This window comes from Neofelis nebulosa, chromosome 16, assembly GCF_028018385.1.
Source record: "Neofelis nebulosa isolate mNeoNeb1 chromosome 16, mNeoNeb1.pri, whole genome shotgun sequence".
Lineage (NCBI taxonomy): Eukaryota > Metazoa > Chordata > Mammalia > Carnivora > Felidae > Neofelis > Neofelis nebulosa.
The window spans coordinates 47,499,425-47,523,497 of record NC_080797.1 but is presented as its reverse complement, the minus strand read 5'-3'; the positions used below and the strand labels follow the sequence as shown (position 1 = coordinate 47,523,497).

The 24,073-nt window shown below is 42.4% G+C and overlaps 1 protein-coding gene, 1 non-coding gene and 1 pseudogene across 8 annotated transcripts in view; all 3 read left to right on the top strand.

The window, feature by feature from the left end:
- The window catches only part of TEX14 (testis expressed 14, intercellular bridge forming factor), a 122,648-nt gene that overhangs the window by 42,308 nt on the left and 56,267 nt on the right, over nt 1-24,073 (top strand). For all 7 annotated transcript variants that reach the window (XM_058704409.1, XM_058704408.1, XM_058704410.1 and 4 more), the window contains exons 3-5: nt 15,311-15,425; nt 21,318-21,483; nt 22,508-22,644. In XM_058704409.1, the coding sequence (XP_058560392.1) occupies nt 15,311-15,425; nt 21,318-21,483; nt 22,508-22,644 (418 nt within the window). The remainder of the gene's footprint in view (nt 1-15,310; nt 15,426-21,317; nt 21,484-22,507; nt 22,645-24,073) is intronic.
- LOC131498681 (small nucleolar RNA U3) lies at nt 2,329-2,483 on the top strand (annotated as a pseudogene).
- LOC131498678 (small nucleolar RNA U3) lies at nt 14,425-14,639 on the top strand. Its single transcript, XR_009255553.1, has one exon. It is a non-coding gene; the product is annotated as a small nucleolar RNA U3 (small nucleolar RNA).

Sequence of the window (24,073 nt, the reverse complement as noted above, 5' to 3'; positions counted from 1 at the left end):
CTTCACCCATCAGTGTGTCCATCAATGTGTTCTATTGATTCAACTTCCAGAACAGGTCAAGTTTCTCCTTCCAAATGCAAGCCATGATGATGACTCCAATAGACACCTGAGGCAGTGGCCTCAGAACTAGTCCCCACAGCTTTAAACTTCTCAGTGGCTTTCTGTCACACTTAAAATCCAGACTCCCCTGGCCTTGCCCTTGCCTAGAAAACCTTCAGATATCTGGGCCCTGCCTAACCTCCCCTCTCCCTCATACCCGTATGCTCTCTAGCTACCCTCAAGTTGCTGGAACGTACCACTTTGTTCCCTTCTTTGAATCTTTGCATTAGTTATTTTTTTCTGTTTAAATGTAACGTCCAAAGAGAGGCTTCTTTGACTACCCAAATTTAAAGTAGCCACCAATCTCTCTGTTTCAACACTTAAAAAATCCTCAGCATGCCTCATTATCTGACATCCTCTCTCCCTCACTAGAGTGTAAGCTCAGTATGAGAGTAGGGACCTTTACTCACCTCCATACCTCTGTATATCCAATTCCTAGAATAGTACTTTAGCACATAGAAAAGTGGAATAATGGTTAAGGTAACCTCTGCTATTTAAGAGCTGTGTGACCTTTGGCAAGTTACCTAATCTTTCTGTGTCTGTTTCTCCATCCATAAAACTGGGATGACTAACAATTAATTGCATTTATCTAATATGCAAAGCACTGAGAACGATGCTTGGTACCTGGCAAGCCCTCAATAAATAGTAGCTAGTATTATCAAGAGTTGGCACTCAAATTGTAGCTGGCGCCCAGGAGTGTAAGGGGTGCAAGAGCACCTGGGTCTGTGGTTCCCAAATAGACCAGCTTAGCCATTTGCCACTGACAAAACCCAAAGGCAGAGAAGCAAATGGAGGTGAAACAAGAAAGGAATCTATTTCAGTGAGGCCCACACCGGGAAGACAGCAGGCTAGTGTGTGAGACTGTCTCCAAAATGTCCCAAATCCTTCCAGGTTTATATAAGGAAAATGTGGGGTAAAGGTGGGTGGGCACATGTAGGTAGGCAGTGAAGGTTAAATCGATAATTGTCTTGAAGTTAATCCCAGGTAGGGTCTTGCTGGCTCAGGGAAGTCCTTGTTGCTTGAGGGAGTAGTTTTGGCTCCCAACAGGTTATGCTTTTTCTGCAGGATCTTTGCCTGAGTTAAGAGATAAGCTAGAAAGAAAAGCTTAGGGGAGCCTTTGTGGCTCACTGAGTTAAGCACCTGACTCTTGATTTCGGCTCAGGTCATGGTCTCACAGTTTGTGCGTTTGAGCCCCACATAGGGCTCTGCACTGTCCCGTGGAGCCTGCTTGGAATTCTCTGTCTCTCCCTCTCTCTCTGCCCCTCCCTGCCATCTCAGAATAAATAAAAATTAAAAAAAAAAAAAACTTGAGAAAAAAACTTTAATCAGTTAGAAAGTTTGAGGTCATAGGTGTCTGGCTGGCTCAGTCAGTAGAGCATGCAATTCTTGATCTCAGGGTTATGAGTTTAAGCCCCACACTGGGCATAGAGCTTACTTAAAAAATACGTACATACGTACTCAAAAAGTGTGAATAGGTAGTGCAAACATATGGCACAAAACCCAAAAGGTTTTGTTTTTCGGCACTGGTTCTCAGCCACCTGGTTCCCCTCCCTGCCACAGTCATAGTGCCCTGTCTCTAATTTACCAGTATTTGAAAGTCAAACTCTTAGGACAGCTGTTTCATGCAACTGCTAAAATTTACTGATCACTCCAAACAGCTTGCTTCTCACTAACAAAGGCCAAGGCCTACCATTTCCTTTAGCTTTCGGTGTGGGTGAGGCTGCTTTAACAGAACGGGAATGTTTCCTCAGCTTTAAAGATTCAGGCTGTGATTGGCTGGCATTCAGTATTATGTTAATTAAGCATGGCCATTAAATATATTTTTTAAGATCTTACGTTTCCACTTAAAACACTATCATTTTTAAGTGATAGTATTTGAAAGACTGCATTACAAAACATTTCTCTCTTTTTTTTTAATTTTTTAAAAATGTTTTTATTTATTTTTGAGACAGAGACAGAGCATGAGCAGGAGAGGAGCAGAGAGAGAGGGAGACACAGAATCTGAAGCAGGTGCCAGGCTCCGAGCTGTCAGCACAGAGCCTGACGTGGGGCTCCAATTCACAAACTGCAAGATCATGACCTGAGCCGAAATAGGACACTCAACCGACTGAGCCACCCAGGCGGCCCTACCTCTTTCTCTTTTTAGAGTAGAATCAGAAATGGGGCAAATACCTTGCCATCAGTCCAAAGTGCATGGCAGCCATAGACCCAGCAAAGGTGGGGAGCTGAAAGTTAAAACTAGTTTGTTACTAGAGAAGTTTCTCTGAACGTGTAGAGTACTTGAAGCCACGAGGAGGAGATGCAATGTCCCTTCCTGAGCGTGAAGTGATGATCGTTCTTCTCCTCTTGGGAGAGGAAGAGGGAAGGGACACCGTCTGAGTGGTTTTTCTCTTCCTCTTTTGTGTATGTTAATCTTGCTGGGTAGCTAGTGACTTATTTGTTTGGAGCTTTGTGGCATTTTACTTTCAGTCTGTGTTTTTTTTGTTTTTTTGCATGTGGGGGGTTTTTTCTTAAAAAAAAAACAAAAAAACATGTTAGGTGTTTGGGGCACCTGGGTGGCTCAGTTAATCATCTGTTGGTTTTGGCTCAGGTCATGATCTCACACATGGTGAGTTATAGCCCTACGTTAGGCCCTACTTCCCTCTCTCTGTGCCTCTCTCCTGCTTGTGCTGTTTCTGTCTCTCTCAAAATAAGTAAATAAATTTTAAAAAATGTTAAGTGTTTATTTTTGAGTGTGGGGGAGAGACAGGGAGACAAACTATCCAAACCGGGCTCTGCACTGATAGCAGAGAGCTAATGGGGGCTCCAGATTGGAGCTGAAGTCAGCTGTTTAACTGACTGAGCCACCCAGGTGCCCCTGTTTTTTGTTTTTTGGTTTTTTTCCTTATTCAAATAGCTCATTGAGTGTAGTTTGAGCTTTTTATGCTGTTTGAGTTTGGGCCTTGTTTGTGTTTTGAGCAATGGCATATCATCTTAAGTTGTTCCTTTTTTTTTATTGTTTTTGTTGAATGAATGAATGAATGAATGCATGCATGAATGCATGAATGAATGAAGAAAGGGAGGGAGAAGAATTAAAGATGCTTTCTCACTGACCGTATTCCCATTCCTTTTCCATCTTTATTTTTACATGCTCCACCAAATGCCCAGGTGAATGTGAGTATAATCACATCCCCGCCTAAATACTTTGGTCATTTCCAGGTAAAACTATTTACACCCACTCTCAGCATCATTGCACTGGACTTTGTTCAGAGCTCCAGGGTTCTCATGCTTACAGATTTTGAGAGAGAGAGAGAGATGAATGCTTTGGTGCAGCACCTCTACTGTTAACAACTGGGAAAGAGGACCCAGGAGTTTCTACTGCCTTGAGAGATGAAAAAGGTAGTCACAGTCCCTGGGAGCTGAAGTCTTAGGCTCAAAGTCTGAAAAATCTCTCCTTTAAGAAGCAGACAACTCACAGGAACTGCAAAGTCAGCAAGCCTAATTTCAGACTACCTAGAGTTAAAATTGACTCCTTTTTATTGCTCAGTTTTATGTAAATCAATGAACTCTTACCACACATTCCTGACTCTTCAGAACACTTTCAATACATGTTTTTTGTCAAATTTATAATCTGTTGGTTTCAATATTTTCTTGATAATTCTCCACTGTTCTGCTCCAAGCTGTACCACTGTCTCTCTAGCACAACTTGAACCCCTGGTTTTCTTAGCCACCATTTTGGGAATTCCCATGGCTGGATTACAGCTCATCTTTTCTGGATTCCATTTCTCTATCTTAGTCCATTCTTACATTTAACTAAACACAGAAAAAGAGTGCTCTGAACATACTTACTTTGAAATATGAAAAAAAAAAGAAATACGAAAATCTGAAAAGTGTTTTTTCCTCCCATCCTCATACATTAAAAAATTTTTTTTTCAATGTTTATTTATTTTTGAGAGAGAGAGAAAGAGAGCACAAGCTGGGGAGGAGCAGAGATAGAGGGAGACACAGAATCCAAAGCAGGCTCCAAACAGCTCTGAGCTGTCAGCACAGAGACCAAGGCGGGGCCCGAACTCATGAACCCTGAGATCACGACCTGAACCGAAGTCAGATGCTCAACCAGCTGAGCCACCCAGGTGTCCCTCTCTCATCCTCATATTTGATTGATAGTTTGGAAGGCACAAAATTCTAGGTTGAAATAATTTTCCTCTAGAATTTGAAGCTATTTTTTCATTGTCTCTTAGCTTTCAGTCTTGTTATTGAGAACCCTGATGCCGTTCAGATTACTGATTTTTTTTTTTTTTTTTTTTTTTTTTTTTTTTTTTATGAAGTGGTCTCCTACTCACTCTGAAGAATTTTAGTTCTCTTTGTCCCTGGTCTTCTGAAATGTCATGATGATGTTTCAGCATAGATCTGTTTATCTTCATTGTGATGTGTACTTAGGGAGGTCTTTGAACCTGGACACTCATGTTTTTAAGTCCTTAAAAATGTCATAAAATTCTTGGGGTGCCTGGGTGGCTTAGTCAGTTAAGCATCTGACTCTTGACTTCGGCTCAAGTCATGATCTCACGGTTTGTGAATTTGAGTCCTGCATCCGGGTCTATGCTTACAGCACGGGGCCTGCCTGGAATTCTGTCTCCCTCTTTCTCTGCCCCTACCCCGATTGCTCTTTGTCTCTCTCTCAAAATAAGTTTAAAAAATAAACTTAAGAAAATATATATAGAAAATTTTCATAAAATTCTTTTTTTTTTTATTGCCAAAACTTTAGACAGTGGATTCTATACTTTTTTTAAAGTTTTATTTATTTTGAGAGAGCGAGAAAGAGAGAGCATGTGCATGCTCATGCATGAGCAGGGGAGAGGCAGAGAGAGAGAGAGAGAGAGAGAGAGAGAGAGAGAGAGAGAGGAGCCCAACTGAGGGGCCAGACTCACAAACCATGAGATCATGACCTGAGCCAAAATCAAGAGTCAAACGCTTAACCGACTGAGCCACCCAAGTGCCCTTTGGATTCTGTACTTTAATCGATCATTATATTGCTTATTGCTTTGTACCACACTTTAATTGTTGTGTATGTGTCACCACACTATAAGCTTCCTCACTGTAAGCACTGTATTAGAATATCTTTTATTTTTAAGTTTTTAATCCCAGTTAACATACAGTGTTACATTAGTTTCAGGTGTATAATGTAGTCTTTCCACAATGCCATACATCACCCTGTTTTCATCATAAGAAGTGCACCTCTTGATCCCCATCACCTATTTTGCCCCACCCTTCTTCCCTCTGGTAACCATCAGGTTGTTCTTTATAGTTAAGAGTCTGTTTCTTGGTTTATCTCTCTCATTTTTTCTCCTTTGCTCATTTTTTTTTAAGTTTATTTATTTTGAGAGAGAGAGAGAGCACGAGAGTATGCACGTGAGCGGGGAAGGGGCGGGGGGGGGGGTGCGGAGAGAGAGAGAGAGAAAGAGAGAGAGAGAATCCCAAACAGGTTCCATGCTTTCAGCGAAGTCCGATGTGGGGCTAGAACTCACAAACCCTGAGATCATGACCTGAGCCGAACCTAGAGTTGGATGTTCAACTGAGTGAGCCACCCAGGCACCCTCACTTGTTTTGCTTCTTAAATTCCACCTATGAGTGAAAACATATGGTATTTGTCTTTCTCTGACTGACTTATTTTGCTTAGCATTATACTCTTTAGCTCCATCCATGCTGTTGCAAATGGCAAAGTTTCATTCTTTTTTATGACTGAATAATATTCCATTGTGTATATACTACATCTTTGGTTGTTTTTTGAGAGAGTGTGCAAGTGGGAGAGAGGGGCAGAGGGAAAGAGAGTCTTTTTTTTTTTTTTTTAACATTTATTTATTTTTTGAGAGGCAGAATGTGAGCAGGGGAGGGGCAGAGAGAGGGAGTCACAGAATCCAAAGCAGGTTCCAGGCTCTGAGCTGTCAGCACAGAGCCCAACACAGGGCTCAAGCTCACGAATTGCGAGATCATGACCTGAGCCGAAGTCAGAAGCTTAACTGACTGAGCCACCCAGGCGCCCCAGGAGAGAGTCTTAAGCAGGCTCCATGCTCAGTGTGGAGCTTGATGTGGGGCTCAGTCCCACGGCCCAGGGATCATGACCTGAGCTGAAATCAAGAGTTGGACACTCAATGGACTGAGCCACCCAGGCAACCCAGGAGCTTCTCTTTGAAAAGAAAAAAAGTCAATAAAGTTGATAAACCTCTAGCCAGATTTTTCAAGAAAAAAAAAGGGGGAAAGGATTCAAATAAATAAAATCACAAATGAGAGAGGAGAAATAACAACCAACATCACAGAAATACAAACAATTATAAGAGAATATTATGAAAAACTATATGCCAACAAATTGGACAACCTAGAAGAAATGGATAAATTCCTAGAAATATATAAACTACCAAACTAAAACAAGAAGAAATAGAAAATTTGAACAGACTGATAACCAGCAAAGAAATTGAATCAGTAATCACAAAACTCCTAACAGGGGTGCCTGGCTGGCTCAGTCAGTAGAGCATGCAACTCTTGATCTTGAGGTTGTGAGTTTGAATCCCATGTTGGGTGTAGAGATTACTTAAAAATAAAATTTAAAAAATGTTTATTTATTTATTTTGAGAGAGAGTGTGCCATATGAGTGAACGAGGGAGGGGCAGAGAGAGAGAGAATCCCAACCAGTCTCCTCACTGTCAGCACAGAGCCCAATGTGGGGCTCTTTGAGGGAGAGAACGAGAGCACACACGTGAGCTTGGAAGGGACAGAGAGAGAGGGAGAGAGAGAATCCCAAGCAGGCTCAGCACTGTCTGTGCAGAGCCCGAGGTGGGGCTGTATCTCACCAAGTGTGAGACCATGACCTGAGCCCAAATCAAGAGTCTGACACTTAACTGACTGAGCCATGTGGACACCCCCTTAAAAATAAAATTTTTAAAAAACAAACAAACAAACAAACAAACAAAAACTCCCAACAAACGAAAGTCCAGGACCAGATCGCTTCACAGGCAAATTCTACCAAACATTTAAAGAAGAGTTAGTACCTTTTCTCTTCAAACTATTCCAAAAAATAGAAAAGGAAGGAAAAGTTCCAAATTCTTTCTGAGGCCAGCATTATCCTGATACCAAAACCAGATAAAGACACCAGTATCCTGATGAGCATATATGCAAAAATCCTCAATAAGATACTAGCAACCGAAATCAACAATACATTAAAAAAATCATGCACCATGATCAAGTGGGATTTATTCCTGGGTTGCAAGGGTGGTTCAACATTCGCAAGTCAATCAAGTTGATACATCACATCAATAGGAGAAAGGACAAGAACCATATGATCATGTCAGTAGATGCAGAAAAAGCATTTAACAAAGTACAACATCTATTCATGATAAAAACCTTCAATGGGACACCTGGCTGACTCAGTCAGTGGAGCATGTGACTCAATTTCAAGACCCATGTTGGGGCGTAGAGCCTACTGAATTAAAAAAAAAAAACACCCTTAAGAAAATAGGTTTAGAGGGGCGCCTGGGTGGCGCAGTCGGTTAAGCGTCCGACTTCAGCCAGGTCACGATCTCGCGGTGCGTGAGTTCGAGCCCCGCGTCAGGCTCTGGGCTGATGGCTCGGAGCCTGGAGCCCGTTTCCGATTCTGTGTCTCCCTCTCTCTCTGCCCTTCCCCCGTTCATGCTCTGTCTCTCTCTGTCCCAAAAATAAATAAAAAATGTTGAAAAAAAAAAAATAGGTTTAGAGGGAACATATGAAAAACCCACAGCCAACATCATACTCAGTGGGGAAAAACTGAGCTTTTCCCCTAAGGTTAGGAACAAGACAAGGATGTCCAATCTCACCACTTCTATTCAACATAGTATTGGAAATCCTAGCCACAGCAATCAGACAACAAAAATAAATAAGTAAAACATGCACTATTTGCAGGTGATGATACTATATACAGAAAACCTGAAATACTCCACCTAAAAACCACTGGAACTCATAAACAAATTCAGTAAAGTTGCAGGATACAAAATCAGTGTACAGAAATATGTTGCATTTCTACATGCCAATAATGAAGCAGCAGAGAGAAATTAATAAAACAATCTCATTTCTAATTGCACCAAAAGTAATAAAATACCTAGGAATAAACTTAACCAGTGAGTGATAGCTCTTTACAAGTTAAAAAGAACAGCCATTTAAAGTAGTTTTAAATGTACTTCTGATATTTTCTTAAGATGATTTTTTCTTTTTTTTTTGCCTTTCAGTGTTATGATTTATTTCTTTTAACTATTTTCTCAGCCAAATACAATTTTATTTATTTATTTTATTTTATTAAATTTTTTTTAAAAACTTTTTTTTTTTTTTTTTTTTTTTTTAGTTTATTTAAGACAGAGTATGAGCATGAGCTGGGGAGGGGCACAAAGAGAGGGAGACACAGAATCCGAAGCAGGCTTCAGGCTCCAAGCTGTCAGCACAGAGCCTGACGCGGGGCTCGAATTCACAAACTGTGAGATCATGACCTGGGCTGAAGTCGGACGCTCAACCGACTGAGCCACCCAGGTGCCCCTATTTATTTATTTTAATGTTCATTTATTTTTGAGAGAGAGACACAGAGTGTAGTGGGGGAGGGGCAGAGAGAGAGGGGAAGACACAGAATCCAAAGCAGGCTCCAGGCTCTGAGCTGTCAGCACAGAGCCCAACACAGGGCTCGAACCCATGAACCATGAGATCATGACCTGAGCCGAAGTTGGACGCTTAACCGACTGAGCCACCCAGGCGCCCCAGGACCACCTGATTTTAGCTTTGATGCTAAAGCTTTTATATTTTCATTTTAGAACTCTTCTTTGATTTTTGAATCTCACTTTTAAATTATTCCAGATTAATCAGATGTTTTTCCTAACTTCTGCTTTAGGGAACTATTCCTGGTCTACACTGGGGCTGTTAATGCACCATGCTTGTTGCACACTGGAGTAGAAAAATCAACAGTCTCCTAATTCTACTGACTGTTACGTGATATAGTTGTACAAGCAGTCTTCATTTTATTTAATTTTTTTTATTATTTATTTATTTGAGAGAGAGAGAGAAGGGGAGGTGCAAAGAGAGAATCCTAAGCAGACTTTGTGCCGTCAGTGCGGAGCCTGACACAGGACTTGAACTCACCAACCAGGAGATCATGACCTGAGCCAAAATCAAGAGTTGGATGCTTAACCGACTAAGCCACGTAGGCACCCCAGCAGTCTTCATTTCTTGTTGGAGGTAGCAATGCCTTTCATAGTGCCCTGTTACACCAAGACGGCAACATATATTCAGCTGATTCAATTCTTAGGCCAGTGAGTAAAGCCACTGCAGTTTCACTTGTTTCTCTGCAGTTTCACTTGTTTGTCACTAGCCCTATTTCTGTTCTTAAATCTGGATTATCACTCTTCTGTTCTCACTGTTCCACCTGAGTTCATGGCTATGAGAAGCCACTGCAAACTCTGTTCTTCTCAGGAAATGTGTAGAACATGCTTCCTTTGGTGATCCTTATAAGAATTTTTTTTTTTAAATTAAGTAGGCTTCACTACCAACACGGGGGGCTTGAATTCAAGACCCTGGGATCAAGAGTTGCACACTCTACTAACTGAGCCAGCCAGTTCCCCACCACCCTTAAAAATGTTTTTATTGGGGCACCTGGGTGGTTGAAGTAGACTTTTGGTTTCAGCTGAGGTCATGATCTCACAGTTCATGAATTCAAGCCCTGCGTCAGGCTCCATGCCGACAGCACAGAGCCTGCTTGGGATTCACTTTCTTCTCCCTCTCTCTGTGTCTCTCCCCGGCTGTCTCTCCGTCAAAATAAATAAATGAACTTTAAAAAATGTTTTTATTACAAAAGTAATGTGAAGTTATTTTAACCAGTGGAATCAAAAGTAGATGGATGGATGCATAGGTAGATGGAAGATAGATGGATAGACATAACTAATCTGCCTTTACAAAAGTGGTACACTATATGCATTCTGAAACTTGCATTTAACATTACATCTTATCCATCTCTAGTCCAATTGATACAGAACTAACTCATCCATTTTAATAATTGCTTAATATTTAACTGTATGTACCATAATTTATTCAGCTATACCCTTTTTGATGGTTATTAAGATTCTTTTTTTACAGTTTGTATCATTGGAGGCAAGCTTTGATAAAATACTTTGTAATATATCTTTACATAATGGGTTTTTAATATTCAAAGTGGGATTTCTGGATCCATCTTTTAATAGATATTTAATAGATATTGCCATATTGCTTTCCACAAGCATTATAACACTTCATACTCCTAACTGCATTTAGGAAAGTGTCAACTTTCCCACCTCTTCTCCAAGTGTGAATGTTTTCTCATTTTTAAATTTTTTTCAGGCTTCACAGGAAGTTTTATGTTTTTTTCCTCTATTTCAGCCCAGGCACCATTTTATATTGGTTCATGGACTATTGCAGAGTAGAGTGAAATATCTATCCTTCCTATACACCCATTATTTGTTTTATCCTCTCATTCCCTTTACCCTTTATCATCCTACTTCCACCCAAAGCTGTCGAGGTTTCCTGCTCTCAGAAATTAACACTTTCTCTCCCCTTTGTGTTTAACACCATGGACAGCATTGTTTGGTTACTAAAGGCTTCTGTAATACTGAGCAGTAAGGCTGAGGAATTAGGATGAGAGGAAGACAATATGTTGCAGTGCAGGGACTTTGGAGCCAGATTGTTTTGTGATCCCTGGAAAATTGCTGAACCTCTCTAAACCTTGTTTTTTCAATCCATAAAACAGTGATAATAGTATCTTCCTCCCATTGTACTGTTGTGAGGATCGAGTTAGAATGGTGCCTGGCACACATGGTTATTAATATCAGGTCTTGGGGCGCCTGGGTGGCTCAGTTGGTTAAGCGTCTGCCTTCAGCTCAGGTCATGATCTCAGGGTTCGTGAGTTCAGGTCCTGCATTAGGCTGTATGCTGACAGCTCAGAGCCTAAGGTCTGCTTTGGATTCTGTATCTCCCTCTCTCTCTCTCTGCCCTTTCCCTGCCCATGCTCTCTCTCTCATTCTCTGTTTCTCTCAAAAATACATAAACATTAAATAAAAAAAGTTAGAAAAATAATATCAGGTCTTGCTTCCTAGGAGGCCCAGAAATTAGGTCACTGACCCATCTGGAGGCCCCAGGCTAAAAAAGTTGTCATTAGGACTTCAACACTTGAACCCAGGTCTTTTGACCTTTTTAGTCAGTCTTTGTGAAAGCTGCCTTTGGCCACTTGTTGGGGGGGTTACTTTGGTCACCTTTATATCAGTCCCAACATGGCTACAGTGGGACTGGCCTGAAATAAATATTTGTTGAATGAATGAATTAATGAGTAAATGAATAAATTTTTTCTACTAGGAAATCACCGAAAAGCTGTTGTTTGTGTAAGTTGTGGGGACACTGGTTTTCAACCTACTTTTCTCTGCAGCTATCTGTATATTTTCAAGACTTTGTTGCTCATTGCCTCCCTAAGTGTTTCTCTAAGCCTGTAGAGGCCCTGGTTGGTTTAATTTGTTACTTCATGAACCCCAGGGATTAACCAGTCTGCTTCCCTAAACTGTAGTTCCTTCCTGTCAAGAATTATGAATAGTCTGCAGTTTTACAAATTAGCCTGCTACAGGTTTATCAATTCAGGCAGCAAACATGAGATTCCCGGGTAGAGAATTGAATGATAATTTATTACTCATAGCAGCAGCAATAGCTAGACTTTTAGTTTTTTTTGGTCCTGGTTCCTCAGGCCCTAATTCCCTCAGAGCCATGCAAAGAACTATATAATATTGCACACGTAGTGGGTTGCTTTACAGCAGAAGTATCCTGAGCTTGGGGAATCCAAATCTTCTATAATAGACAGTATGCCCTTTGCTCCACAAAGAGCCATTATCTTTATTACACTGGGCAGTAAGCATGCCTGCACTTTGCTCTAAAGGAGATACTGTATCTTCCGAAGTTTGGTATACAGACATCTTCATAAAGATAGTCTGGGGAGCCTTGGCTCACTCATGGGTAGAGCATGTGACTCTCAATCTCAGGGTCATGAGTTCAAGCCCCACGTTGGGCATGGAGCCTACTTTAAAAAAAGTCTAGAACACAGGGTAGTTAGTGCCTCACTCTCATGACATGTAGACACAGGAGCCATCCACGGAGAATGTGGGAGAATTGTCTTCCCACATTGTTCTTTGCTGCTCTTCTCTACCCTTAGGCTTGCTTTTGTTGGTCAGATAAGTTTACTTGGCACCAAAGGACTAATTTGGCAGTTTCTGCCCTCAAGGTTAGGGGAGAAGGTTTGGTAAAGAAGACAGACATGGCACAAATACTTGTAACACAGTGAGACCTGAGCAATAAGAAATATGAACCCCACTAGTACTGCCCTCACCAAGAACATTGATCCTTCTTACTAGATTTCTCCAGCTCTGATGCTGTTGACTGATCCTCCTTATCTCCCTGGAGTATCTGGGTGGCTCAGTCATTTGAGGGCTCAGATCATGATCTCATAATTCCTGAGTTCCAGCCCCATATTGGGCTTTGCATTGCCTGTGTGGAGCCTGCTTGGGATTCTCTCTCTCGCCCCCTCTTTCTCTCTCTCAAAATAAATAAATAAGCTTTTTAAAAAAGTTAAATGAAACTCTTATTTCCCTTGTCACTGTGACCCACTTGTTCTAGGTTTTCTCTTACCTCTTTTGGTTTCCTTCTCCCTACTTTTTGGCATTGTCCTCTCGGCTTGCCCCTTAGATGTTAGTGGGCCTCAGGGCTCCATACTCAACTCTTTGTTATTTAGGTAGGATATTTTGTGACTCATTTTCACCCATGGCTTAAAATGGCCAATTACAATGTTTACAACCCCTATCTTGCCCAGTTCTCTGCACTGACACCTTTGCTTGGATTCATTATTCGATACTAGGTGTTTGGGATATTGTTGGTATACAAGGGCAGTTCATAGTCTCTGCTCTTCTGAGACACAGTCTTGTGCAAAGAGCAGGCATTAATTAAAGAAACACACAGAGAAGATGTTTGATGTAGTTAAGGAGGTCAGGGAAGGGTGCCCTTAGAGGACACTTGGACAGATGTCTTAATGATGAATTGAAGTTAAGTTGAGAAGGGGTTTGGAGAGAATTCCTGTAAGAGAACAGCTTGTGCAAAGGCTCTGTGGCAGAAGGTAAAATGGTGAGCCTAGAGCTGTTAAGTTCAGTATGGCTGAAGTGAGAGGGAATTTGGTGCAAAATAAGGCTGGAGAGCTGATTATGGGCCAGACCGTGAACGGCCTAGTAAGCTATGTGTATTGTCCTTAGCCCAAGAGCTGAGAGCTCCTGAAACTTTAAGCAGGAGAATTATGTATTGTGTTTATTTAAACACAACTTTTATGTAAATAAAAATTCCTTCATTTGTTAAAAAAAATCTCCAAAAGAACATTTATGTCTGGTATTTTGATCACAGGATTAAGTTTAAAAACAGGGGGTGGTAGGGCGCCTGGGTGGGTCAGCCTGATAAGCCTCCAATTCAGGTCATGATCTCACGGTTATGAGTTGCAGCTGCATGGGGTCTCTGCTGTCAGCACGGAGCCCACTTAAGATTTTCAGTCCCCTGTCTTTGCCCCTCCTCAGTTTACATTGTCTCTCAAAAATAAATAAACATCGGGGCGCCTGGGTGGCTCGGTGGGTTGGGCGTCCGACTTCGGCTCAGGTCATGATCTCACAGTCCGTGGGTTCAAGCCCCGCGTCAGGCTCTGTGCTGACCGCTCTGAGCCTGGAGCCTGTTTCAGATTCTGTGTCTCCCTCTCTCTCTGCCCCTCCCCTGTTCATGCTCTCTCTCTGTCTCAAAAATAAATAAACGTTAAAAAAAAAAATTAAAAAAAAAAACATCAAAAAAAATGAAAATAAAAACGGAGTGCTTTGCAAATGCAAGTCTTTGGCTTTGGGCTTAAGTTTCATCATCTACTTCTTAACATATTTCTCGCAAAAAGATTCCTCACTTACACGGTTGGTCTAAACTGAGGCGCATCCTGAACTTCCGGCGCGCTTTGTAGTCGTCATCATTCACTTAAACCTGACGCTGCGGCAACGGGGGTGGAGGTTGCAAAAACATGGCGTGTGATTGGCTGCTTATCAACTGTATGGTAATCAAAGTGATGACTTGAAATGTCTTCTGAAATGCAGTTTATTTAAAAACGCTTTGTCGAACTTTGTAATGAATAATTCTTTGGTAAACACATACCAGTGTACACCTGAAAAATTATTGACGTTTAAATAAAGAAAAAAAAAACTTCACCATCAGTGTAATGTAGGTGGGTTTCTTTCACTCTGGAAAATTGGGTTGCTTACAGTTAAGACTATACTTTCAGGGATCATTTCTATAGTTCGTTACTAGAGAAGTTTCTCTGAATGTGTAGAGTACCCGAAACCACGAGGAGGAGGCGAAGTGCTCTCTCCTGAGCGTGAAGTTGGCTTTTGGTGCTGTCGTTACAGTTGCCGATTGCCTTTGATGATCGTTCTTTCTCTCCTTTTGGGAGAGTAAGAGGGAGAGAGCACAGTCTGAGTGGTTTTGTTTTCTTTCGCTCGCTGTAGGGTAGGGGGCTTTTATGGTAAATTAAGACTCTTGGACGTTTGGGGCTGTTGTGTTTTAAGAGCTTAGTCGGTTTGTGGAGGCTTTGTAGCGTTGTTATTTGGTACCTACTTTTTAGTGGTTGTGTTTATATTCTATTAGTTGGTGTTATTCCGTTTGGGGACTTTTTTCTTGAGCGTTAAGGCAGTTTTGTAGGGTTTAGCGCTGGTTTGTGTGTTTTTGAACCAACTAGGTTGTCGGTCACGGGACCTGATAGTAACTTAAGCCCATTTCTTAGTAAGAAAGGGAAAGCACAGGTGCGGGAGACTGGGAGGCTACGGAGAGAATCTGAAGTAGGCTCCACAAGAGTCAGATGCTCAAATTATTTGGGCACCACCCAGGTGCCCCATAACCTGGGAATAATTTTAATTGGGCTTTTAGAGTGCTGGGGTGGGATGCTTTCATACAACCTTCTGTAAGTAGTATTTTTGATGAATGGAATGGTGGTTGCCTTTAGCTAATTTGTGAGTTTTTATGTTTGGAAAAAAAGCTTACAGTAGTAAAACATAAAAGTACTGTGTAAGGGAATTAAAATTTTCTCCTGGTAGGAACTTCTCTAGTTTTAGGAGATTTCGTGATGTTTGTATTGACCCTTGCATTTGTTTTGCAGGAATTTATGTTGATGCGGTTAACTCCCTGGGCCAGACTGCACTTTTTGTTGCGGCATTACTAGGCCTTACGAAGGTAGTTGATGTTCTGGTGGATTATGGATCAGATCCAAATCAGTAAGTTACAATAACATCGCTGTCTAGAAAATGAGTAGTATGCTTTTATTTAAATTTTTTTTTTAATGATTATTTTTTGAGAGAGAGAGAGAGACAGAAACCAAAGCAGGCTCCAGGCTCTGAGCCATCAGCAGAACAGAGCCTGATGTGGGGCTCGAACTCAACGAACCATGAAATCATGACCTGAGCCGAAGTTCAACGCTTAACCGACTGGGCCATCCAGGCAACCCCCCTCCAATTTTTTTTTTAATGTTTATTTTATTTTTGAGAGAGAGGGTGTGAGTGAGTGAGGGAGGGGCAGAGAGTGTAGGAAACACGGAATCTGAAGCAGGCTCCAGGCTCTGAGCTGTCAGCACAGAGCCCAATGTGAGGGCTTGAACGTGAGATCATGTCTTTAGTTTAACCAACTGAGCCACTCAGGTGGCCCAGTAGTATGTTTTTAAAATGAGTTGGGGCATTTATGAAATTATTTGGGAAGATATTAAAAGAGTCTTACTAATTTATATCAGCGAAAAATAGTTGTATTAGCTATGTTGAGACATACTTTTAACTGCTAATAAAAAGCTTTCTAAGCAGTTTTACTAGGCCCAGTGAAATAATTGGATCTTAATTAATTAGTTATTAACAGCACAATTGCCATATTTCCACCCCAGGTTACAATTTGTATGATTCACTTAAGCAGTTTAATATACCCACCAACCAAGTTCTTCTTTAATATACTTGGCATCAGTTTCTCAGGATGACTTGTAATTGTGGTCTAAAAGATTCTAAGTTTAATCGTTGGCCCAACTTATAATATGGTACAGCAGTGTAATGTAATCAATAAGATACGCTTGAACATCTCTTCTCTGTGTAGCACTTTTGCTTTTCCCAGGGCTTTCCCAGGCACCAGCTCACTTGATCTTTACAACCACCTTCTCAAGAGGGAGGGGACAGTAGGTATTTTTACGGTTCCTATTGGACAGAACTAGAAACAGATTTTGAATACTTACTTGATTCTGGCTGATTTTCACAGGAATTCCAGAATACAATATAATAAAAGTCATAAAATAGCATTCCCATCTCACATGAGGAGGCCCTGTTTAATGTACTTTAAAAAGTATTGATGTCAGGGGTGCCTGGGTGGCTCAGTTGGTTGAGTGTCCGACTTCGGCTCAGGTCATGATCTCATGTTTCATGGGTTCAAGCCCCGCATAGGGCTCTGTGCTGACAGCTCAGAGCCAGGAGCCTGCTTCAGATTCTGTCTCCCTTGTTCTCTCCTCCACCCATGATCTCTTTCTTTCTCAAAAATAAATAAACATTAAAAAAAATTATTGATGTCAGAAGATTTGGGGGGGGAGGTTTTGTTTTTTGTTATAAGATTGCTTGCTTAGTGGGAGAAAACTTGGAAGCTTGCAAAAGTATAATGAAAAAATGCCAATTGACAAGTATTAGATTTGTATAACCCAGATATAACTTAATACAGTGAACATTTTGCTGTTTCCTTCTAGACTCACATACACTTTCCTGTCCTGTATTAATGTTTAATTTCAAAGCTCAGGGGCTCAGGGTTTAATTTCAAAGCCTGAGTGGCTCAGTCTGTTAAGTGTCTGATTTAGGCTCAGTTCGTGATCTCGCAGTCCATGAGTTCAAGCCCTGTGTGGGGCTTTGTGCTGACAGCTCAGAGCCTGGAGCCTGCTTCAGGTTCTGATTCTTCCTCTCTCTTTCTCTCTCTCTGCCTCTCCCTTGCTCATGCTCTGTCTCTGTCTCTGTCTCTCTGTCTCTCTCTCAAAAATGAATAAATGTTAAAAAAAAATAAAAAATAATAATTTCAAAGCTCAGAAAGGAAAGGCTGTCTCACCTGTTTGTAGGTAAGAGCATTGTAGGAGGCCACAGTGGGGAATCCCTGGAGTTCTCAGCAAAAATGCAGTATTTTCCAGTCATCTTCAATTACATCTGTTTTGTGCAGGCTTAGAGTTGGGCTCTTTAAAGATCAAATCGTTCAAACATTTAATATTCCAGTTTAGGGAACTGAGGCCCAGAAAATTTAAGTGACTGGCCCATAATGGTGCACTAATGATAGAGATGAGACCAGGAGCCCAGGCCTTAAGAACTCAGTTTGACTTTCCTTTTTTAGAAGTCCCCATGGTACCAGGGGGAGGTAGGAAAGGATGTTGTCAAAGGGAGGAAGGCAAACCACATGGGTTTGTATTTTGTGATAGGACCATTTTCACATTTATCTTCTTCTGATCTTCTGATCAAGGTGAAGGGAAATTTCTGGGGGGAAGCTGTATTCTTAAGTACTCAAAGGAAATGCTGTGGTGGCTGGAGCCTACTGAATGCCCAGGGTCAGATGCCTGTGGGACCAAGTGGAGTCAATGAGTACAGACTTTAAGAAGGGTTAGGAATTTGTTGCTGGGCAGGAAAGGGAGCCAGGGAGACCAGATCTTCCAAATTTCCAAGTGGCTGAAAATTCTAGTTTTTAATGTGAAGTCTCCCAGTATTAAATATTGTCTGTTGTTAGGGCACCTGGGTGGCTCAATCCAACCTTGGCTCAGGTCATGATCTCACAGTGTGAGTTCGAGCCCTGCATCCGGCTCTGTGCTGACAGCTCAGAGCCTGGAGCCTGCTTGGGATTCTGTGTCTCCCTGTCTCTCTGCCCCTCCCCTACTTGTGCTCTGTCTCTCAAAAATAAATAAAATGTAAATATTGTCTGTTGTTTTAAATTCCTTTTTATTATTTATTAATTTTTTTTAAGTTTATTTATTTACATTGAGAGAGTGAACACAAGCTGGGGAGGAGCAGAGAGAAGGAGAGACAGAATCCCAAAGAGGCTCTGTGCCATCAGTGCACAGCCTGATGCAGGGCTTGAACTCATGAACCATGAGAACATGACCTGAGCCAAGATCAAGAGTCAGACGTTTAGCCACCTGTACTACCCAGGCACCCCTTAAATTCCTTTTTACAACATTGTGTGGGCCAAATAAAACATGCTTCTGGGTTGCCAAATCAGTCTGCAGGCCTCTAGTTTCATCCTCTAGGAGGATATTATAGTTCCTACAGTTTAGTGTGCCATTGGAGACTGACCCAGAAACAGGAGAGTGTTCACAATGAAATCTCAAGTGTGTACAGGCCAACCTTGTTGGCACCACCTGGGGAACTTGTAAAAAACACACATTCCTGGGCCTCATGCTTGCAGATTCTGACTCAGTCTGGTGTGTTCTTTGACAATCTGTATTTTTGACAAATATCCTAATGGCTCATTAACTAAATTATGGTATACCCACACATTAGAACACTATGCAGCTGTTTAAAATAATTGAGATGTCTTGGGACAACTGGGTGGCTCAGTTGGTTGAGCGTCTGACTCTTGATTTCAGCTCAGGTCATGATCTCACGGTTTGTGAGTGTGAGCTCCACATCAGGTTTTGTTCTGTCAGCTTGGGATTCTGTCTCTTCCTCTCTCTCTGTCCCTCCCTAGCTTTTGCTCACACTCTTGTTCTCTCTCAAAATAAATAAAAATTAAAAAAAAAAAAAAAAAGAATTGGAGTGACTTGTATGTTGTCATATGGAAATTTCTCCAAGATACATTAAGTGAAAAAACTTAAATGCAGAACAGTTTATATAGCATATTCTTATTCCTACTTGTATATGCAGAGAACATTTCTTTTTAAAAATTTTTCTTTAAAGCTTATTTATTTGGAGAGAGAGAGTACGCGTGTGTGCCAGTGGGGTTGGGGCAGAGAGAAAGGGAGAGAAAGGGTCTGAAACAGAATCTGCAACAGGATCTGCGCTGTCAGCATGGAGCCTGGCCCATTCAGTGCTCAATCTCACGAACCTGTGAGATTACTCATAAGCTGAGCCAAAATCAAGGTTGAGGCCTAACTGCTTAATCGACTAAGCCACCCAGGCACCCCTGCAGAGAAGATTTCTGAAAGGATATAAAAACTTGTAACAATAGTTGTCTTTGAGCAAGAGAACTGAGGATCTGGAACTAGGAGACTTTTTTTTCTTTAAAGATTTTATTTATTTATTTATTTATTTATTTATTTATTTATTTATTTAGAGTGCATGTTGGGGAGAAGGGCAGAGGGAGAGAAAGAGAGAATCTCAAGAAGATTTCATGCTCAGCGCAGAGTCTGATGTGGGGTTTGATGCCATAACCGTGAGATCATGACCTAAGCCGAAATCAAGAGTTGGAGGCTTAACCAACTGAGCCACCCAGACGCTCCTAAAGATTTTGTTTTATTTTTTATTTTTCTAAATACTTTGTCTTTCTTTCTTTTTCTTTTTCTTGTTTTTTTTTTTTTTTTTAGTTCATTTAATTATGAGAGAGAAAGAGACTGTGAGCAGGGGAGGGATGGGGGGAGAGAGAGAGAGAGAGAGAGAGCGAGCGAGCGTCCCAAGCAGTCTCAGTGCTGTCAGCGCAAGCCCAATGTGGGGCTTGAACCCATGAACTGTGAGATCATGACCTGAGCTGAAATCAAGAGTCAGACACTTAACTGACTGAGCCACCTATGTGCCCCAAGATTTTAAGTAATCTGTCTACCTAACATGGGACTCAAACTTACAACCCTGAGATCAAGAATCATATGCTTTACAGACTAAGCCGTCCAGGGAGACTTTTTCTTTTTCCTTTTTTTTTTTTTTTTTAATTTTAAAGTAGGCTCCACACCCAGTGTGGGGCTTGAACTCATGACCTCAAGATTCACATCACCTCAAGAGTCACATGCTCTGCTAACTGAGCCAGTCAGGCACTACCACCTTCAGACTCCTTTCTTTCTTCTCAACTTCCTCCTCCGTTTTCATTTTGTTTCTTCTTCTTCTCTTTTTCCTCTGCCTTCTCCTGTTTGTGTTTCTTTTTCACAAGAACCACAGTAAGCTTCCTGTGTGGTCCTAATGTGCAGCCAGGTTAAGAAACCACAGCTATATATCACATATCACTGTATTCTGAACACAATAAATGCCACCCCTTTATGCTTCAGATTGTTAATTGGCTTTGGTGACGTTTTCCTGAGTTGCAGACTTTTTTTTGTTAAGTTTATTTATTTATTTTGAGAGAGAGAGAACACAAGCAAGGAAGGGGCAGAGATGGAGAGAATCTCAAGCAGGCTCAGTACCCTCAGCACAGAGCCCCATGTGGGGCTTGAACTCACAAACCATGAGATCATGAATTGAGCCAAAACCAAGAGTCAATACTTAACCAACTGAGCCACCCAGCTGCCCTGTAGATTCTTTTTTTTTTTTAATTTTCTTTTCTTTTTAATGTTTATTTTTGAGAGAGAGAGTATGAGCGGAGTAGGGGCAGAGAAAGGGAGACACAGAATCAGAAGCAGGCTCCAGGCTCTGAGCTGTCAAGCACAGAGTCCGACACAATGTTCGAACTCACGAATCATGAGATCATGACCTGAGCCAAAGTCGGACGCTCAACCCTACTGAGCCACCCAGGCGTCCCTGGGCCCTGTAGATTCTTGATCAGATTGCTGGTGCCAAGGTTTTGCGGGCCTCTACTGGGGGATTTGGGAGATAGAGACATTCTCACAAGAGAGGGATGGTGTCTGGTTAGTTTGTGCTTCACCAGCCTGACCTCGAGACCCTACACACATGAAGAAATTGTTTCAGAGCAGCCAGTATCAAAGGGCAATGGGAAAAGGGATACCAGATTTGGAACCAGACCCATACTTGGGTATGAATTTCAGCTTTGCCCTTTTGTTTCCTTATCTGTATATTGGAAAATGATACCACCTTGAAGGGTAGAGGTAAGGGTGGAAAAAGAGGATGTGTATAAAGCTCCTGTTGGCAAAGCCTCACAAATGATATTATAATCCTCCCAAAGGTTTCCTTTGTAAAAAGAGAGCTTTTTGTGTCACCCATTGAATCCCCCCACCTTAATACTGCTACTTTCCCCTCCAGCCGCTGCTTTGATGGGAGCACCCCTGTTCATGCAGCAGCATTTTCAGGGAATCAGTGGATCCTCAGTAAACTGCTGGATGCAGGGGGTGATCTTCGACTCCATGACGAGAAGGGTCAAAATCCACAGACCTGGGCCCTGACAGCAGGGAAGGAGCGTAGCACCGTGGTAAGGTTGGGCCCACTCTGTAGCCACAGCCAAGGCAGAGCACTGGGCTGGAAGCCAGGAGCCCAGGGATCAGGGGCTGATCCTGGGGACAGCACAGGGCTTGTAGTGGTCTTGCTATCGGCACTGGACACACAGGCCTGGGTTGAAGCAAGTTACCCAGCTATAAAACCTCAGGCAAGATTAGTGAACTTTTCTTTCCTGTCCAACCATTCAGTGAGAAGGAAGAAGAGTTTTTTTTGAGAGACCATGTGCGACAGGGGAGGGACAGAGGGAGAAGGAGACACAATCCAAATCATCCTCCAGGCTCTGAGCTGTCAGCACAGAGCCTGATGCGGGGCTTGAACCCACAAACTGTGAGTGAGATCATGACCTGAGCTAAAGTTGGCCGCTTAAACGACTGAGCCTCCCAGGCACCTGAGGAGGGAGAACAGTTGTAATTTTGACCCTTGACTAGCACTTAACTACACATCAGAGGTTCTGAATTAAATTAGCTCAGTATTAAGTCATTTAATCTTCACAATAAATCGGTCATGTAGATGCTGTTATTGTCCCCATTTAACAGATGAGGAAACTGAGGCCCACTGACATTACATAACCTGTTGAGGCTGCACACTGGCAGGTGTGATGCGTTTGAATGAGGTCTAAATAACATAACAGATGTAAAGCATAAAGTGTGTGCACAATACTTGGCATGTGGAGGGAGGAGGGAGGTGGGCAGAGGCCTCCCTTCCCTCCCCCTGGTTCTCCAACTCATTAGCTGTTCGCCTTAGACGAGTAATTTTGCTCCTTCTGCTTCAGTTTCCTCATCTGTTAATGGAGGGAGTTGGAGGAAATGATTGCCAAATCACCTCTCTGGAAACATTCTGTAAAAAAAAAAATCACTTGAGCCCTTCCCTTTCCAGAGATTTCCCTGTCAGGGGCTCCTGGCTCCTCAGCTCATTCATGTCAGACTCTTGCAGTTGCACTGAAAGCCAGGGTAGCCACTAGTTGCCTCAGCACTGAGCATCTTCACGCTGTGTTGCAGATGGTGGAGTTCATGCAGCGCTGTGCCTCGCACATGCAGGCCATCATACAGGGCTTCTCCTATGACCTCCTAAAGAAGATTGACTCCCCTCAGCGGCTCATCAGTGGCCCACCCAGGCTTGGTGGCCTCATACAGGGGTGAGTGCTGCCTTGAGCTGAGCCAAGTGGAATATTCGGCGGGCATCACCCCAGCCTTTCTTGTAGGAGTCCTGCACCGTGAGCCACCATGGTCCCCTCCATGTTGGTCCCCTCCAGGATCTGGCCCACCCTAAGTGGTGAGCTCTGAAGGAGAGGATGTGGCCGCTTAAAAATGTACCCAGAGGAGCACCTTCAGCTGTCATGCCCCTATCCAGGAATGTCCAGGGGAAATGAGTTCTGGGCTCTAGTGGGCACCACCCTGTGGTTAGCAAAGAAAGAACTTTTCAGGTCTGAGGAGCCCTGCAGAAAACTCCTTCCCAGCAGAGCAGCCAACTGGATTTTTTGTCCTCTCCCAAACCATGGAAAGAGTGTTCCTTTATCTCTAAGACTACAAAAGAATACAAATGCTTAACCTAGCGTCCTCAGGCTGTGTTAAGCTGGCGTGATTTGCTGCCAGCTAGTGGGCAGCCCACCTAACCCCATCACAGTTGCAGGAGGTGGGCCTCAGGTTTATCTCCATGCTCAACTGCCTAGCTATTTGAAATTCTTAGGGCTTAAAATAAAACAAAATAAAATAAAGTTCTTAGGGCTTTATTAATTCAGGGTTTGTATCCAGAGAATCCTTTCCATTTTGATTTTCTCTGATGGCATCACTTTCTGTAGTCAGAGTTGCAAGACTTGTCACACCCTCGAAGGCTTCCTTGTCCTGTCCTTCCCTGCACAAGTCCTGGTTTTCTTTCTGGGTGCCGTTGGCTTCTTAGGAAAAATGAGTTAATTCCCTCGAGGTCTAGTTACTTTTTTTTTTTAACTTTTTTTTTTTTTTTTTTAACATTTATTTATTTTTGAGACAGAGAGAGACAGAACATGAACGGGGGAGGGTCACAGAGAGAGGGAGACACAGAATCTGAAACAGGCTCCAGGCTGTCAGCACAGAGCCCGATGTGGGGCTTGAACTCACGGACCGCGAGATCGTGACCTGAGCCGAAGTCGGCCGCTTAACCGACTTAGCCACCCAGGCGCCCCATGGTCTAGTTACTTCTAACTGCTCCCCCCATACCCCCCTGCCACTCTTGCCAGTCTCTGCCAAAAACCCTTTAGGTCATTCCCCATAGCTATCAGAATAAACTCCCACTTCCTCATCTGACCTTGGAGGCCCTGCTGAGCTCGCCTCCTTGCCTGTCCTTGCCCTCCCCCTTGTGTGGAGTTCCCTCCTTCAGAGTTTGGAGAGACTTATCCCAGTTTGTAATTATTGTATTTATATATGTTCTTGCCTGTTTCTAATAAGACTGAACACTGCTAACTGAGAAAAGGAGGCAAAACTGAACAAGACACAAAGACCTTTTATTTGGGGTCTCACAATTGCAATTCAGGGAGCACAGATTCTGGTACCAAGCAGAAAAGTGGGGGAAAGTGAGTCTTTTTTGTGAGA